This window comes from Lutjanus erythropterus, chromosome 2 (genome assembly GCF_056507025.1).
Source record: "Lutjanus erythropterus isolate fLutEry1 chromosome 2, fLutEry1.hap2, whole genome shotgun sequence".
Lineage (NCBI taxonomy): Eukaryota > Metazoa > Chordata > Actinopteri > Lutjaniformes > Lutjanidae > Lutjanus > Lutjanus erythropterus.
The window spans coordinates 37,414,667-37,430,531 of record NC_139318.1 but is presented as its reverse complement, the minus strand read 5'-3'; the positions used below and the strand labels follow the sequence as shown (position 1 = coordinate 37,430,531).

At 40.2% G+C, this 15,865-nt stretch overlaps 1 protein-coding gene across 1 annotated transcript in view; it reads right to left on the bottom strand.

The window, feature by feature from the left end:
- Window positions 1–15,865, bottom strand: part of rap1gapb (RAP1 GTPase activating protein b) — a 40,428-nt gene that overhangs the window by 12,957 nt on the left and 11,606 nt on the right. Inside the window, exons 6-14 of the mRNA XM_084738882.1 lie at window positions 15,780–15,833; window positions 15,602–15,685; window positions 15,403–15,503; window positions 14,098–14,227; window positions 8,061–8,216; window positions 7,809–7,880; window positions 7,620–7,706; window positions 5,824–5,973; window positions 445–573 (exon numbers count right to left, since the gene is read on the bottom strand). Of these exons, the coding sequence (XP_084595008.1) occupies window positions 445–573; window positions 5,824–5,973; window positions 7,620–7,706; window positions 7,809–7,880; window positions 8,061–8,216; window positions 14,098–14,227; window positions 15,403–15,503; window positions 15,602–15,685; window positions 15,780–15,833 (963 nt within the window). The remainder of the gene's footprint in view (window positions 1–444; window positions 574–5,823; window positions 5,974–7,619; window positions 7,707–7,808; window positions 7,881–8,060; window positions 8,217–14,097; window positions 14,228–15,402; window positions 15,504–15,601; window positions 15,686–15,779; window positions 15,834–15,865) is intronic.

The following is a 15,865-nucleotide window of genomic DNA, read 5'->3' as shown; positions in this document are numbered from 1 at the left end:
AATCATCGGATTCATTCCACAATAGAGACTCTATTTTTAACATCATCCTACATATCTAACTGTGACTCTATGAGATGACGAGGACTCTCTCAACAGATGAGAATGAATGAAATGCAGACAATGAGTTGTGCTGTATATTGTCTAAGCAAGAAAAATAGTCATTAGAAGGAACGCTAGGAGCGTAATGGAAAAAAATTCAAAAGTGGTTTTAGAACAAAACATCAGGAATGAAAGCGAGTGTTTTGCTGTAAACGTACTGATGAAAGTAAAGTACTTCAATGTGCCAAGAGCAGTAATTTGCTAAAGTGCTGCTCATAAGTAAGAACAGGGGTTAAAGAAGTGTGTTCACTGTATACCGACTGTGCTGTGAGTGGTGAAAATATAAACTGTATCCTCAGTGTGTGTGTCAGGTGGGCATCATGTGAACCAAAATGGGCTACTTACAATCCCTGGGGTTTTGGGGCTCTCTGCGGGATTGTGGGTAAAGCTGCCACTGTGACTAGTGGAGACTGTGTTTGACTTCTTGTTATGGCCCATGGCGTCCATAGACTGGCTTCTGCTGCGGATGACCCGCTACAGAGAGAAACGAGGAGATACCGTCAGTGGATCCACTTTGGTTTTATGTGGAAACGTAACACACTGACCGATTTTACAGAACATTATAGAAATAGACACATATATGTGACTCTGCACTCAAACTAACTCAAACTAAAAATTTCAAAAGTTGACCAATATGTATATATTAGTGAACTCTTTGCTAATACACAGATTGGCTCTGTGTATTATGTACACAGAGTTTAACCATCGTTAACTCAGGTATAACGTACAGTGAGGAGGTCATTATTGCAAAATAAACCCAAACAGGGTGATGCAGGTCTTGAAAGTATTTTGCAATAATCATCTGCTCGCTGTACATTATAACACTTATTATACGGCTACTTAATGAAAAATCATTGCTCCTCCAGAGTCTGTGATCAGAACTGCGTCCATAGCAACAGTCTGTTCTTCATAGCAACAGTCTGTTCTTCATAGCAACAGTCTGTTCTTCATAGCAACCGTCTGCTATTCAGAAATAACAGATCACAGTAATTAACCAACCAGACTTGAGTATTTAACAAAGCCATGTAATTATAGTTATTTAAGTAATTAAACTTGATAATAGTTAATTCGCTGTTAACAAACAATGAAATTAGAATTGAATCTATTAGTTTTTTGTAATGCTATTATTCAGCAGCTTGTATGATATAAAATAATTTGTTTATAAATCCTAAACTGTATTATAAGAAATATCTAAATACCATAAATGAATAAACAAAATTATGAATTAAATAAAATCTAAATTAAATTGCACACATTTTACCACTTCATAAACAATATTAAGTATTTGCAAATGATTACCAAATGATTTATAAACCTTTAAGAAATCATTACATAGAAAAAATGGGCCAGATATTTGTGACACTTTGTTTATAATTAACAATTAGTTTGTAAACAATCTATGATCATCATTTGATTGGCTATTACAAAGTTGCAAATGAGGATTTAAATACTTTACGTACTTAGGTATGTAACCTTCACACATTGTTTTATGTTACATTAGTTTGATGAATTTACATAAGTAACAAACTCATTTTAACCTTAAGTGTGACTGTTTCCTAAACCTACCCAAGTAGTTTTTGTAGCTGTATTTTCAAAGATTACCAGGACGTTGCATATTTGTTATTGCTAACTTCGCCGCAGAGCCGTGCATGTGTGATGCTGATGTCGATGGATTCCTAGAGTGTCATATTTCTTATGTTTTTTGCCGTATGTGCTGGGCGAAGAATTCTCACTGAACTGGACAGGCACCATCTTTGTCTCTGGTATTATCTGGACGGTCATTGAAAAGTTGCAAATGATGCTTATAATATTTTGTAAGTGGTTAATAAACACTGTGTAGTGCATTTTAAACATTATTTGGATTACCATTATGACGTTAAAAATTATGTTTATAAACCTTAAGTATATATAAACATCGTATGAAGGTTTGTTAACAGTAAAATAACTATAAACCAAAGTTTAATTAACTATCAATTTGTCATTTATCAATGATGTTATTTTATTATAAAGTGTTAATGGCCTTTTTCACAGAAAACATGTCACTATATTAATAGCACAGGTGTAAATAATACAATTAACTATGGCTGAATTCCATTTAGCTGCTCCAGTTTTCAGGGTCCTGGTACAATCCACGCTGGCTCACTTTCACAGTTTACTGACACTTGACTAGTAAGTTAATGTTCTCCAACTGGCCCATTATTTTATAAGAAAAGGTCAATATGTCACATAATATATCTACATTTTGCAGTGCTAATGTGGGTGAATACATTAGAATAATTTTGAGAATAAATTTGTGATTAATTTTGCACAGATGTGTGTATACGGCCGTGTGTGTATGTGAGAGTGCACATGAACTTGCAGTGGTTTGTGCTCACATGTGTGTGTGCATGTTTGTGTGCAGGACTATTTTTGAACACTTAGGGGCAGTGCAGGTCAACAGGCAGCAGGAAGAGGCTGCGTGAAAGAGATGTAGGTTCACAGAAGGTCGAGGAGAGTGTAGGCTTTGCGGCGGAGGAGGATGGAGCTGCATCTCTTCTCTCCACAGTCGTCATGTAACAGGAAAACATATATAGTGGGGGTTTGCGTGTCATGGGAGGGGACGATGAGACACGATGAGCGAGGAGGGAAGGCGGTGAGAGAAAGTAGGAGAGACAGCAGAGTCTGCACAGCCAGACAGAGGCAGGGAGAGAAACACCGGGCGGGAAATCTGAGCAGATGTAATTTGTGGAGGTGTGAGGGAGAGGAAGAGAGGCAGCGCGATGGCTCTCGACAGGTAGGAAGACGGGATTTACAGGAAAAAGTACAAATACAGATGCATTATGGAGACAACATAACGCAGAAACACAATAACAATTCAGAAACACAACAATTCAGAAAAAAACAACAACAGTTCAGATTATGGAAAAGGTAGGAATTTATGTGAAATGTAGTTTTGTTTTGTGAAATGTCACTCTGAAGGCTGTACTATGAAGTGAGATTAATGGGTTAGCGAGGTATTCTGAGTCTACAGCAAGAGTTTTCAGTGTCATGAGGGTGGCTTTCTTTTAACCTGACTAGATCACCATGGTAACAACTGATGCTGAACTCTTCGGAGTTTCAGATCACTTTTTAACTAGCTCTTTTCCTGACGATATTCTTCATGAGCCGTATAGATTCTCAGCCGAGAGGAGACGTTATGTATGCAAAGTACATTAATGTCACTGAACCGTGTCGTTACAGCAGCACGAACTGTGTGCATCATGTTGCCATGGGAACCACAGTTTGGTGATGCAGAAAGTAATTTTTTCCCCCAGTTTGCTTCATTTCATATCACACACAGTAAAAAGATTGATGAGGCGGGTACAGACACTTTGACTGATGTATTTAAGCTTCATCCTGATTTGCTGCCAAGACTGATCTGAACTGCTGATACTGCAGCTCTGAACACCGATTAGAAAACTGATAAGTCTGTCCTTTTTTATCACGGGTAACTGTCAATCAGTAACATTCATCTTATTCTGATTTGGAAAAAAACTAAAGTGACTTGCATGTCTCCATTCTGGGACAGCGTCAGACCGACAGTGTGTTTAAATCTGCTGCATCAAGTTTAAAGTTTAACATGCGATTGTCATGTTAGAAATAAACGGCAGGCATTCAGAGCTCATTAAGTCGATCAATAATGTTCTGCCAGCATTAACAATTAAGCCGTGATATATTTTTTATATTCTCCACAGCTGTCCATTATAATGACTGGCTCAACTCGACTGATGTGGATGGCTTGAATGTGCACAGAGCCTGAAGAAGAAAGCCTGGTTAAAAACGAAGTTGGTAATGACCATCGTAACTCTAATCAGGGCTCTAATCAGGGTTTTAAGTTTTCATACAGCCCTCTGTTTTGTGAAAGGTCATTTGTTTTGTCATTTCTTATGTTGCTGTGTTTTCTAGGGCTGTGACAGTGTGGATCTTTTTCTTACTACGGTGGCAAAGCATCATATTCCTACTGGATGGCGGTTTACCGTGATTTCATTGGACTTTATTGAATCATACTGTCATAAGTTTAGCGTAGCTCCTTTAAGGAATAGGGAAGTGCATAAGCGTGTGTGACGTGCAAGTGAAGGACAGTAAGTGTCCGATTGCCGGTACTGCTAATAGCAGACCAGAAACTTCAACTTAGCAGTGAGTTGTCACTGTGGCAGTAAATGTACAGCTCAGGTTACAGTATGTCAGTTAACTCCACAACTTCTCTACACAAGAAAAGTCTTGTCTGTTGTTTCCCAGCTGCTGGAAAAGGGAAGTTGTTAGCCCTGAAGTAAGCTGAGCCAGAAAGCCTAACATGAAGCTCATGCTCACACTGTCGTTCTACTTTAACAGTGTCTGAGTGCTGTCGTATCCCTTTCAAAAGCTTTGTAATCCAGCCTTCAAATGCAGCGTCTTTTTACAAGCACTGTAAAATAAATCCATGGTGATACATTAGATGATACACACAATCCCAAGATGCCCCTGTTGACCAATCATAGACTGTGTTCCTGAATTGTGTGCGACAGCTCTGAGCCTTTGATTTTCAGTTTTTTTCTGAATTGTTTCCTGAAACTAAAGCTCAGTTTCTTAAAACTCGACCACAAAACTAAAAAAGACTCGAGTATTTTGTCAAAACTCCACAGATCTCTTGCAAAATTAAACACTGCACTCAAAACCAAGATCTCTCCTTTCAAAACTGATTATTCTCCCACAGTTAGCTCACACAGCATCAATTTAAACACTGATGTGATACATTTTAAACACTACTATCAAAATACTTTTTATATTTGTTTTGGCTTCATTTTTTAAGCCATTTTCACGTTGCAATTTTACATTATATTCAGTATACTGACAGCTGCTGTATTGTAACTTAATACAAGACTGTGAATATATGATGTACTGTTAATATTGCATTGAAGCATGTTTGTGTATGCAATAGATCAATGCACTGATTTCATCATGAGTTTGACCCTTCAAAATAAAATTTGTGAGCTCTAGGCATCACATGACTCATCATGACTCGTCACAGCCCAAGTGTTTTCTCAGATGTTGTTGTGTTTTGAGAATGTGTTGTTTTTTTTCTGAATTGTTGAAGGCCACCATAGAGAAGAAATTCATCTAAAGAGACAAAACAGATTGAGAGAGAGGTGGACATATTTCTCTGAATTTGCAGGAAATACAGAAAACATGGCCGAGAACTAGTCGGCGACACGGACAGAGGGGGAGAAAAACAGCGAGGGGAATGCTGCCCATGGGGAGACATGCAAACTGCATCATCGGCTCCCTAATGAGGGGTCATTAAATCGTTCATCAGGCACACACAATCACAGCTCCCACCGCCGTGCCTCAGCGGCTGGGCTACGCTCCACCACCCTAATGGTCATTGATGGAGCACTCTCAGTCTCAGTCAGAGCGGAGAAGTGCCTTTCACACACAACAGGACACTCCCCAAGCCTCAAAACCACACCATCATGTGAAAAACACACCGAGTTCAGCAGTTGCAGCCAAGTGAGGAAATCAAATGCCACAGGACTGGTCCTTTGAGATACCGCAAATTTTCTATGCTTTGTTTTCTCATGTGTGAATACCCAGAATCCCAGCCAAGAGACAGCGGAGGAGAGAAAAAAAAGCATCCTGAAAGTTTCTCCAGTCATAACCATTCTCTCTCATGCATGCGAAGTTGCAGATTAACGGCGCGCCTCGTCAAATGAGGGATGAGGGCCGTACCTTAAAGGATTCAAAGAAGCCTCCTCCTCCTCCGCCTCCTCCGCCCCCGTTCTCCAGCTTATCTTCGTCTCCACCCAGACCCATCATGGACTGGCTGTTTATGTGCAGCTCCTCGTACAGAGTCTCCAGCAAGGCCGAACGCGTGCGCTCCTGACAACAAAAACACAGTCAGTTTGGGTACACAGGTACAAACATTGACCTTGAAATCTAAAATTCAAGTTAGTTTATCAAACATGAACCTAACATGACCCCAGTGTTAGGTAGTAACCAGTTACATGTAAGAGATTTACATAATTAAATTGCAAAATAAATGTAAATGTAATCGGTTACAGTTACCGAAAAAAAAAATGGAATTAAACACACAATATTTAAGTTCTGTTTTTTCTTCATCCTTAAAAAAACACCATAACTGATGAAAATGTATCTGACGTGAATCAGACAGAGCTCAGGTTCACTGATGAGGTGATGTTTTAAAGTTTCATGCACATTATGTTTCGTCATGTTCACTAAACTGTGAGACTGACAGTGGCCAGTTTGACAGCAGGGAATACAGTACCAGTCGTAGTAGTAGTTCTGTTGCTGTCTGGGACCCTGGGACTGACTTAGCTAGTCAGACAGCTCGCTGCATGGCTAACTGAGCTAGCTAGTTAACACCAGGTTCAGATATCAGCAGAGAGCAGTTAGCCTACTTTAGCAACAAGCAAGCTAGTAACCACTATGTATCCATTAGCTAACTCTGTAAGCTAAATCACCTCCGTACTGTACTCTGCTGTCAAACTGACTTTATAACATTTAATGACATCCACTTATGTTCAAGTCCATGAAATTATTCATGATATCTTTATGACATGTCCAAAATGTGAGGTTAAGGAAAATATTAATGACACACTTTGTCAAAAACAACCACATATGACAGTTTAATGTCATGTAAAAACATAAAGCTAAACCATTTCTTTAAATCTGATAATCTCAGGTTGTTATAACAAACACTTTTTTGTCTCGGTTAATGTCAAGTTGTTATAACAGAGACATTATTGGTTTGATTAAAGCCAGTTTGTCATGACATGACAAAGATATTTCAAGCAATGTCAACTTTGCATCAAATATGACATAACTGACCAAATTACACTTTATGATCACATTCATAAATATCATAAAGACTCTGTCATGTTTATGACAGCTGTCATGACATGGTTATGACTGTTTTATGCACACCCCTTCCAATGAAGTGTTACCTTACAATCTTAATTTAATCTCCTACCACAAGTTTCTTGTGATGCTTACGGATGTTATTTTATTACCTTGTGTTTAATGTTAAACAGCTTTATGTTAAAAACAAGCAACAACAATAAAGTGACATATAATGAGTCAGTTAAATTTTGCATATTATGGTTGATTTAAGGCCTTTTTGGACTTTGTTGCCCAGTTTAAAACAGAGTCATGAAATGATATATAGAGATTACTTAGATGACTTGATTAAAATAGTTACATTACATTTTAACAGGATAACTAGTAATCTGTAACCAATTACATTTCAGAAGTAATCTTCCAAACACTGTGCATGACAGCAGCACATCAGGATGACAGACATCAGCACTGGAGCTCATTTGCATTGTGATGATGTTTGAGACGGGTTAGATGATAATATGTTGTCACACGAAATCACCTCCTATCAAGAATACACTCAGCAGGATGCACACCTATTCAAACTGACACGCTCAAATGTGCACACATGAACACACACTACAGGCATTCACACTTTTATGGCACAGTTTGCATTGCAGCACTCTTCTCACCTCGAGTTTGGCAAACTTCTCAGCCTTGTAGCAGGCGTACTCTGCATTGATGAGCTTGGTAAAGAGGAACTCGTGGAACTCGAGGCCCTGAGGAAGGCAGATGCAAAGACGGAAAGGCAGGCAAGGTGAAGGTTTATGATGTCTGCTTGTAAACGGGAATTGAGTTTATGAATTTGTGTGGCTGCTGACCTTTTTGAAGATGGCGGGGTCAGGCAGAGCAGGCCCAAAGAAAGGTACATCATCCCGCGCCGTCACAGACACCTGGAGGAGAAAGCAGGTCGCCACAGTCTGTGATACACTGATTAATGATACACATGCCACTTTTTAAGGCTGCAGAGTTGAATAAAGGCTCCTGAATAATGAATGAGTGAATCTAAAACGGGTTTTACAGGTCAGTCTCTGTCACACATTCTTGATATATCGACTGTCCTTGAAACTAACCTTGTAGGTGACATTGTCCGTACACGCGTTCTCCACCTGCACCACCACATACGCATGCAGGAAGTTGGACTGGATCATGTCTGGCACAAAGGGCGTGTTCTCCTCCTGGAACACGATGGCTACAATGTCATTGCCTATGTGCCTCTTCCTCTGCAGCTGGAGGGCACAGAAAAAAAAAGAAAAAAGAAAAAACAGAGCTAACAAGAGCGGAAACATCTCAAATAAGCACTTAGAGAATCAAAAACACAGGCCAGTCACAGAACCACTTCCAGGACTCGCACCGAGAGATTGACTGGGGATAAATATAGTCCCAGCAGAGAGGTAGACACGACTCTGATCAAGGAGTTCAACCTCTTCCCTTTGATGTACGACACCCTGGTTTTACAAGCCCCTCAAAAAGAGAAATTCTCATGTATTTTATCTCTCTTGAACCTTTTGCTAAGGATTCATAGGTAACAGGTCTGCATAACATGTATGAACATATGACCGAGTGTTGTAGTACTCCAGATCGAGATCAATCAGTTTTTAAAGGCCTTGCTCAGTCTCAGACAAAAAGGACTACAAATTTTGTTTCAAGACCGGTCAAGACCATAACTGAAGAAATATCTGATTGGCCACATTTCACACTTTAATCAGCACTTAGAAAGGCACAAGGAAAGGTAAGCTAAATGAATGACACTAGCAAAGCTAGCTAGCTAATGTGAACAATCTGCTTCTGTATCAAAATTCTTTTTTCAAAGCCCTCACCCAAAGAGATTTAGTAAATTAGCTATACATATTAGCCAACTATGCATATACAGTATGATTCAGGACATTAGTTTCAGTTGTTTGCAAGATATTTACCACCAGTGAGTTGTGCAAGCTATATAATTTTAGCTGACATATATTGTGGGATGTAATGTTAGCTAATGCAGTGTTAACACAGGGCAGTGACAATTTGTTGCATTTATGTTTTTTTGCTGGAGGTAAACAAACATGAGACAAGCCACATAAAGCCGTGCAGTTTGTTCCCGGTGACTAATTTCCCTAAAATGGAAATTTTATCTCTAAAGTAAGAAAACACTCAGAAAGGAGTTAAAGTTGAGCACAGTTCGATTTTTTGTTCATTAACTCGATAATGTAATCATGTCTGAAAAAATACTGCCTTGAAGCCATTAATCGTAAAATCGTACTTTAAAAGCACTGAAATATGAGACACTTTGTGCCGTGCATTAATAACATTACAAATTATCCTACAAACATGACAACAACTCACTTGGATAAACAACATCGCCAGTGTGGCTAACATTAGCAGTGCTAGCAGCTGCAGCCTGCTTTCCAAGCAACTGACTGTGGTTACACATTGTTCCAGTCGAGTGTTTACATATGCATAGCATACATACAACCTTATTTTCATTTTCTAGACCACAATACTGCCGAACTGAACTATTTACATGATGTCATCTGTCCCACTTTGCTGATTACAACATCCGGGCCACTTGGGCATTAGTGAGGGGAGAGGGGGGGTTGCTCTCTGTTGAGGATGCAGCTCCAGCTAGTGGTGGGCGGCAACAGTTTACCAGTGTTACACGTTAATAAAATATTGATAAATAGTTTAACTGACTAGTATTTCCATGGCAGCTAGTGAGGGTGGACAAGTTTTATTGACTAGATAAAGTTCCATCACTGTTAGCTTATGACAGCACTGCCAATAAATACACCAGACGGCAGTACCGCTCTACCACTTAGGTGACAAATTTAGAGATGTGACAACCTTTGGTCTTGACTCAGCCTCACCCTTTCTTGGCTGTGGTCTTGACTTGGTCTCAACCCCTCAAAGCCTTGGTCTCGTTTCGGTCTTGATACACTCTGGTCTTGGTCATGACTTGGTTTTGGTTTAAGTGGTCTTGACTACAACGCTGTACTGACCTGCAGACCGCACATAAATCCACTTTATATGCTTTTTCAGTGTAGCTATGATGAGGCTGGAATCATTAAGGCCAAGGCTTTCAGTGGTTGTTGATGGTATGGAAATTTGTCCATCTAAATACCAGCGGAGGCACCAAAAAGTCAAACGAAAATGGTTTATGATTTTGCAGATGGCTGACTTTCAGGAACCCACATCATTGCTGCTGAGTAGCTGCATTTTCCCCGTTGCCAAAAAGCTTCAAAGTTGCCAGGAGGACACTCAGGCACTTGGAGGACAAAGTGACTGTGCCCAAGTATTAAAATTTTTATCAAAGCAATATCTTTTAAAAACCTTGGTGTTGCCAAGGTTTAGGGACACCTTCTTCCTCTGCTGAAATATGAATCTGTGTTGTCACCTCCTCGCCTTTTGCTGGGAGCTCTAATTTAGACAGCTTGTGAGGTTCTATAAATATTAAAGAAGAAGAGACTTTTTCCCCTTCTCTTGAAAATTCATCAAGTGAAAAATATAACAAAATATGTGTAATGAGGACTTTGCTAGCCTGGCATCTTTCTCAGGTTGTTTTTTTTTTATTTCCAAGGGATGTTATCAACGAGTGCAGACCAAAGAACTTCTGCCAGTTGGACAGACCAAATACCAATCAAAGCAAGAAAATGTGATGTAGCGCTGAGTGACACATGCAAATTGGGGCGATGTTTGGTCTCTTTTCAAGCAGGATAAAAACATCAGCCTACTCTCAAACTTCCTCAAACTACAGCTAAACAGTTCAGTAAAATCAGTTTCTGAAAACATTTTAGGCAGGAAGTAGGCAATGCAGTAACCAAATCATGATTCCTACTTGATCAGCACTGCTGAGTTTGACAGTTTCATCTCAGTTTTGTGAGCCTGGCTCTTGAAACGTGTGACTTTCAAATCTGGACCCGTGAGGCTCCTTTGTCATTCATCGTATAAACCCACCCCATAATAAATAAATAAATGGTTGTGACTGGCTCGATGATGCTGCGTTGGCCTTTCGATTGTACGTCAATGTCACTGCCATATTGGACCTGCCAAGACTGGCCTGTGAACAAATGCTAAACAGGGGAGCTGCCATTTTTCTGGATAAAAATAACGTTTACATTTCTCAACTGATTTCAATGCGTTGTCTTTATATTCAAGGGTTCATGACCTTCACAGAGTAAGTTAGAAAAAAAAGTATTTTTCCTACACCATGTAGATCATAAACACTTGAATAACATGACTCATTTAAATCTGCTGGGAAATGTAAATCGCAGGCCTTTTTATCTAGAAACCGACAGTTCCCTGGTTTACATGTGTTTGTTGACAGGCCAGTCTTCACTGCTCTGATGTTAACATATCACAGCAACGGGCCGAAGCAGATTAGTCTGGCTCTGAGGCTAGAGCTTGACAGTGGTTGGGGCAAATATCCTTTTGAGACTTGATAGTCTTGCGTAGCTAGACCTCTCTCCACAGAACTGGACAAACGTCTTGAGCGGTCCTAATCCCAGGATGCAGCGATGGTGCTGCTGCAAAATAGCATCTAGGGGGAACTTGTTGTGGTGAGCTCTGGTATTAAAATGACTCTATCCCTGCAAAAGAAAAGGCAGCAGCTCCTAGCTGGTTTATGCTCATACCATTTGCATCTCAGGTGCTAATTGACAGTTTTCAGCATGTAGGTTGCAACTAGGAGGTTGTTCTTCCCAGGGACTTTCAAAAAGTATATAGCGGATGAAGCACCACTTGAAGCAAGCGACCAATTATATCAGCAGTGTGCATTTGGTGAGTCAGACTAGAGACTTGATAAAACCTCTGAAATGTTTATTTCTGCAATCAAACAGTAAAATGGTAGCGGATATCAGGATGTCAAAATATATTCTGTGCAGCGCTCCAAAATGGAAATAGATTCTTATCATTAGGAGACTGTAACCCAGATCATTCCACAGCATGTAGGTGGAAGCAGATATATCGGGCTTGGCAAACAGGTTGGTGATAAACAAACATGCAGAAAATCATTGGAAAAAATAGACCCAGCTCCCATATTCCTCCTCAGCATCATGATATGAGAACATATGTTGATTACCTTCTGTCAGTCATCATCAGGATGTTTAACACTCAAGTACAGACTTTTCACAAAGCCGCTTCACACCTGTTGATATTAACTGCATACCGGCTGTAGTGATGCAGTAAAATGTCTCAAGAGTTGATAAATTGTTTGCACAGTAAATGTTTGCTCTGGGATTTATAGACGATTCTTCTCTAGTTAGCAGTGCAATTACTTTACAGCCTCTGTCTGTTTGAGACAGTCTGTTTGTTCACAAGAGAACAATCCACCATCTGTTTCAGGCCCTGGCAAGTTTTCAGTATTTGCCGAAGTCATAGCAGCAACAAATATTACAAAAATTGGAAAATGCTTTATATAATTCAACGTCTAAATATCTAACACACCAAACTTCATTTAGCAAATTAAGCAAACGACTCAAATCTTTATCCTTCATTCAAAATGTTCTTAATTTCCCTTGTAATTGCTTGATATCTGATTGCTGCACTTCTAAACACAAGTTTAAGAGCAAAATAACACAGCTTTAGAGAAAACTGAGGTCACAGTTTGGTAGATTTAAATGAGCAGGTAACACACTGATTATTGATAAGTAACTCGTACAACCCTACGTCAAATAATCTGAACTGTCTCTTTAAGATGTACTGTGAAGACAGTAGTGAGGGCTGATAGTGAAACAGGATCCATGCGGCTGCAGATGCAGGGCAGCCAGGTTACAACTGCATCATCCCTGAGCTTATGAGCTGTCAGCTTTAATATTTACTCACACGGGGGCTTTCTGAACCCAGATAGCTGAAAAAAAATCATCCCGCTCTGTCTGTGCAGACGGACTGCCTAACTCAACCATCATCACAGACAGTTAGACACTTGAAAAGCAAGTGTAGGGCTGGATTGAGACACGTGAAACCTGCTAATAACGTACATCCGCTCAAATCAAATCACATTCAGTCAGATCTGGCTATATTAATTCTGTGATTTCTCCCTCCTGAAATAATGCTGTTATTACAGTTGCACCTTCCCTGATGAATCATCCCATGTGGGTGTCATTTATGTCCTCTGTTTCTCCTCATGCCTCAGCAATATGGACAGTCTGAGCAGGGTTACTGTGGTAACAAAGTTCAAACCGCTCTGAGAGGCAGTGAAGATCAGCTGAGGACTAATGCAGCTCACTGCAACACGGCATCGAAGACATGAAAGTCTCAAACAACAGAGAATCACAAACCAACAACAAAGAAACTTCAATGCCAGCGGAGCCTCAAACACTGATGTTTGTCTTGGACAGCAGGGACAGTGAGGACAGCAAACCTGCAAAACTAAACAAATGTCGACATTCTCAGTATTTTGGGAAATACCGTTATATGCTTTCCTGCCAAGATAAACAAGTTAATACCATTTTCATGTCAGTACAGTAAATATGAAGGTATCCTCAGCACCCAGGTAGCTTAGCTTAGCTCAGCGGTGCCCAAACTTCTTCTGACCCCCCGTCAGGAGCCGTAAAAAGTTTGCACCCCTCCACCCAACAATTAACCAACACCCAACATTAACAATAATTGGGTAATCAACTGATTGAAAGAATGAGCCAAGCTTAATTTTAGTGAAATAAATTGTAGCATGGTAACAAAATCCAACAAAAAAATATGCTCACTTGACAGTTGTTAGTGCTTAACAACAGCCATGTTCATAGTTAATGTTCACTCTGATAATGTCTGATGTTTTCTTTTATCAGAATGAGTCATGAGACAGTTGGACACAGTTAGTGACTCGTCCTCCAGCAGCAGTCAGGCAGAGTGCGGTCATGTGTTTTGGGGGAGTGGCTTTGGTGGAAGGCCCGAAAGGATTTTTCAGTCGGATACTTTCATAATCTATCATACTCTTTCTGGTTTCTCCACTGTTACCAACCCCAGCGGCAACTTAGAAGACCTTAACTTGGATTTTACAGCCCTGCTGCAGAAGTGCGACACGTGGGCGAGTCACAAGCAGAGGCCTTCACAAATCAATTAGTGAAGGACAATGAAAACTTCCCTGGAAACACAGATTAGCTACCCTGATAATAAATCATTGGAATGTCATTCTACCTGCTGTGAGTCTCCCTCTGTGTAAGGCAGCTTGGTGGACACATGGAACATAATCTCCTTATTATGGAAATTTGTGTAGACGGATTCTGTCCCCGTCTGTCCGTGAGTGACGTCCAGCCCACCCCGAAACCTGCAGAAGAAAGAGATGATTTAAGGGCAGAGGCGAGACAGAGTTTAAAAAAAGAAGAAAAGTAGAAGAAAAAAGAAAGTGAAGCTGAGGTGAACAGCCGAGAGGAAGACAGAGGAGAGAGGAACAAAGCGGTGTTCAGAGTGGAACATAAGAGCGTGCTCTCGGAGCACACCGGTCCGTGCGCGCTCATCCATCATTGAGGGAATGCCAAGGGCACTTCTTCTGCCTACTCAATCACAATGTCAGTAACACTACAAATACCAGGACGCTCTAAATCGCTTTTTCTGGGATTCATTTAAAGCCAAGCCTGATCAATAGCGAAGTGAATGATGGCCTGCTTTTGACAGATATACCGCTGAGTGTTATATTCTGAATTAACTGAAAGTGCTTAACCCTTAAAGGGACAGTTCAGCCCAAAAATCAAAAATACATATTTTCCCCCTGGCCTGTGGTGCTATTTATCCATCTATACTATTTTGGTGTGAGTTGCAGAGTTTTGGAGATATCAGACATCAGACAGAGAAATGTCTGCCCTCTCTCCAATGTAATGGGACTAAATGACACTCAGCTTGAGCTGCTCAAAGCACCAAAAAAAAAAAGTCACGAACCAGCAACTCAAGATGATCAGCAGACCTTATTCTGAGCAGTTTCATGTTCCTGTTCTTATTCTAGTAAATTCCACTGCAGAAAGAAAGTAGGTCCTGCATGAAACTGCTTACAACGTGATCTCTGGATTATCTCATGAATTTTGAAACGAGGTGATGTGTTTCGAGCACCACAAGCTGAGTGCCATCTAGTCCCATTATACTGGAGAGAAGGCAGACATCTCTACAGCCACAATCTCCAAAACTAAGCAACTCACACTGGAAAAAATCTAGATGTATAAATAGCACAAAAAAGCCCGGAGAAAAATATGTATTTTTGATTTTTGGGTGAACTGTCCCTTTAAAAGGTGGCACATGAATCATTTTAAAAAAAAAGGAAAATGTTATATTTATACCTTAAATGAGCATTGAGTCTTGGGAGATACCACGTGTAAATTAGCAAGTTTTAGCCCGGATGCATTAGAAAACAGCAATTGATCAATTTTCCATAATATTTAATTCATTTCACCATTTAAGAGCTAAATCAGCTGCTGAGAAAACCAAAATAAATCGAACAGAAAACGTCCGAACCCTTTAAAGTCATGAAGCTCAATCTTGTGGCCCAGAAACTCCAAGAACTCGACAAAGGCGGGACTTTCTTCCATGTTCCCAAACAGCTCCTCTTCTGATGTCTGCGTGGAGGAAGCAAAGGACATTTTTCAGGAGGAGGAGTGACACACGACTTCAAAAGCAAAGATTAGCAGCCGGTATCTCTGAAGCGCACACTCACCTGGCCAAACTTTTGATAAATAACCCCAAACTTGAAGTTGTTGCTGATCACATGCTCATCAAAGGTGACAATGAGCCTTGACGCCTGCGGACGAGAGAGGAGGAAGTTTCCAGTCAGTTTTTTTTGGATGGGATGTGGTTTTGGTGGATAAGGTCATATTTGGAAATCTAATGCTTACCTTTGGGTAGAGGACAGGATAAAACCTATCCACGTTTACTTCTTCACAAACAAGCTGTAAGTGGAAAAAAGTACATTCAGTTTCTC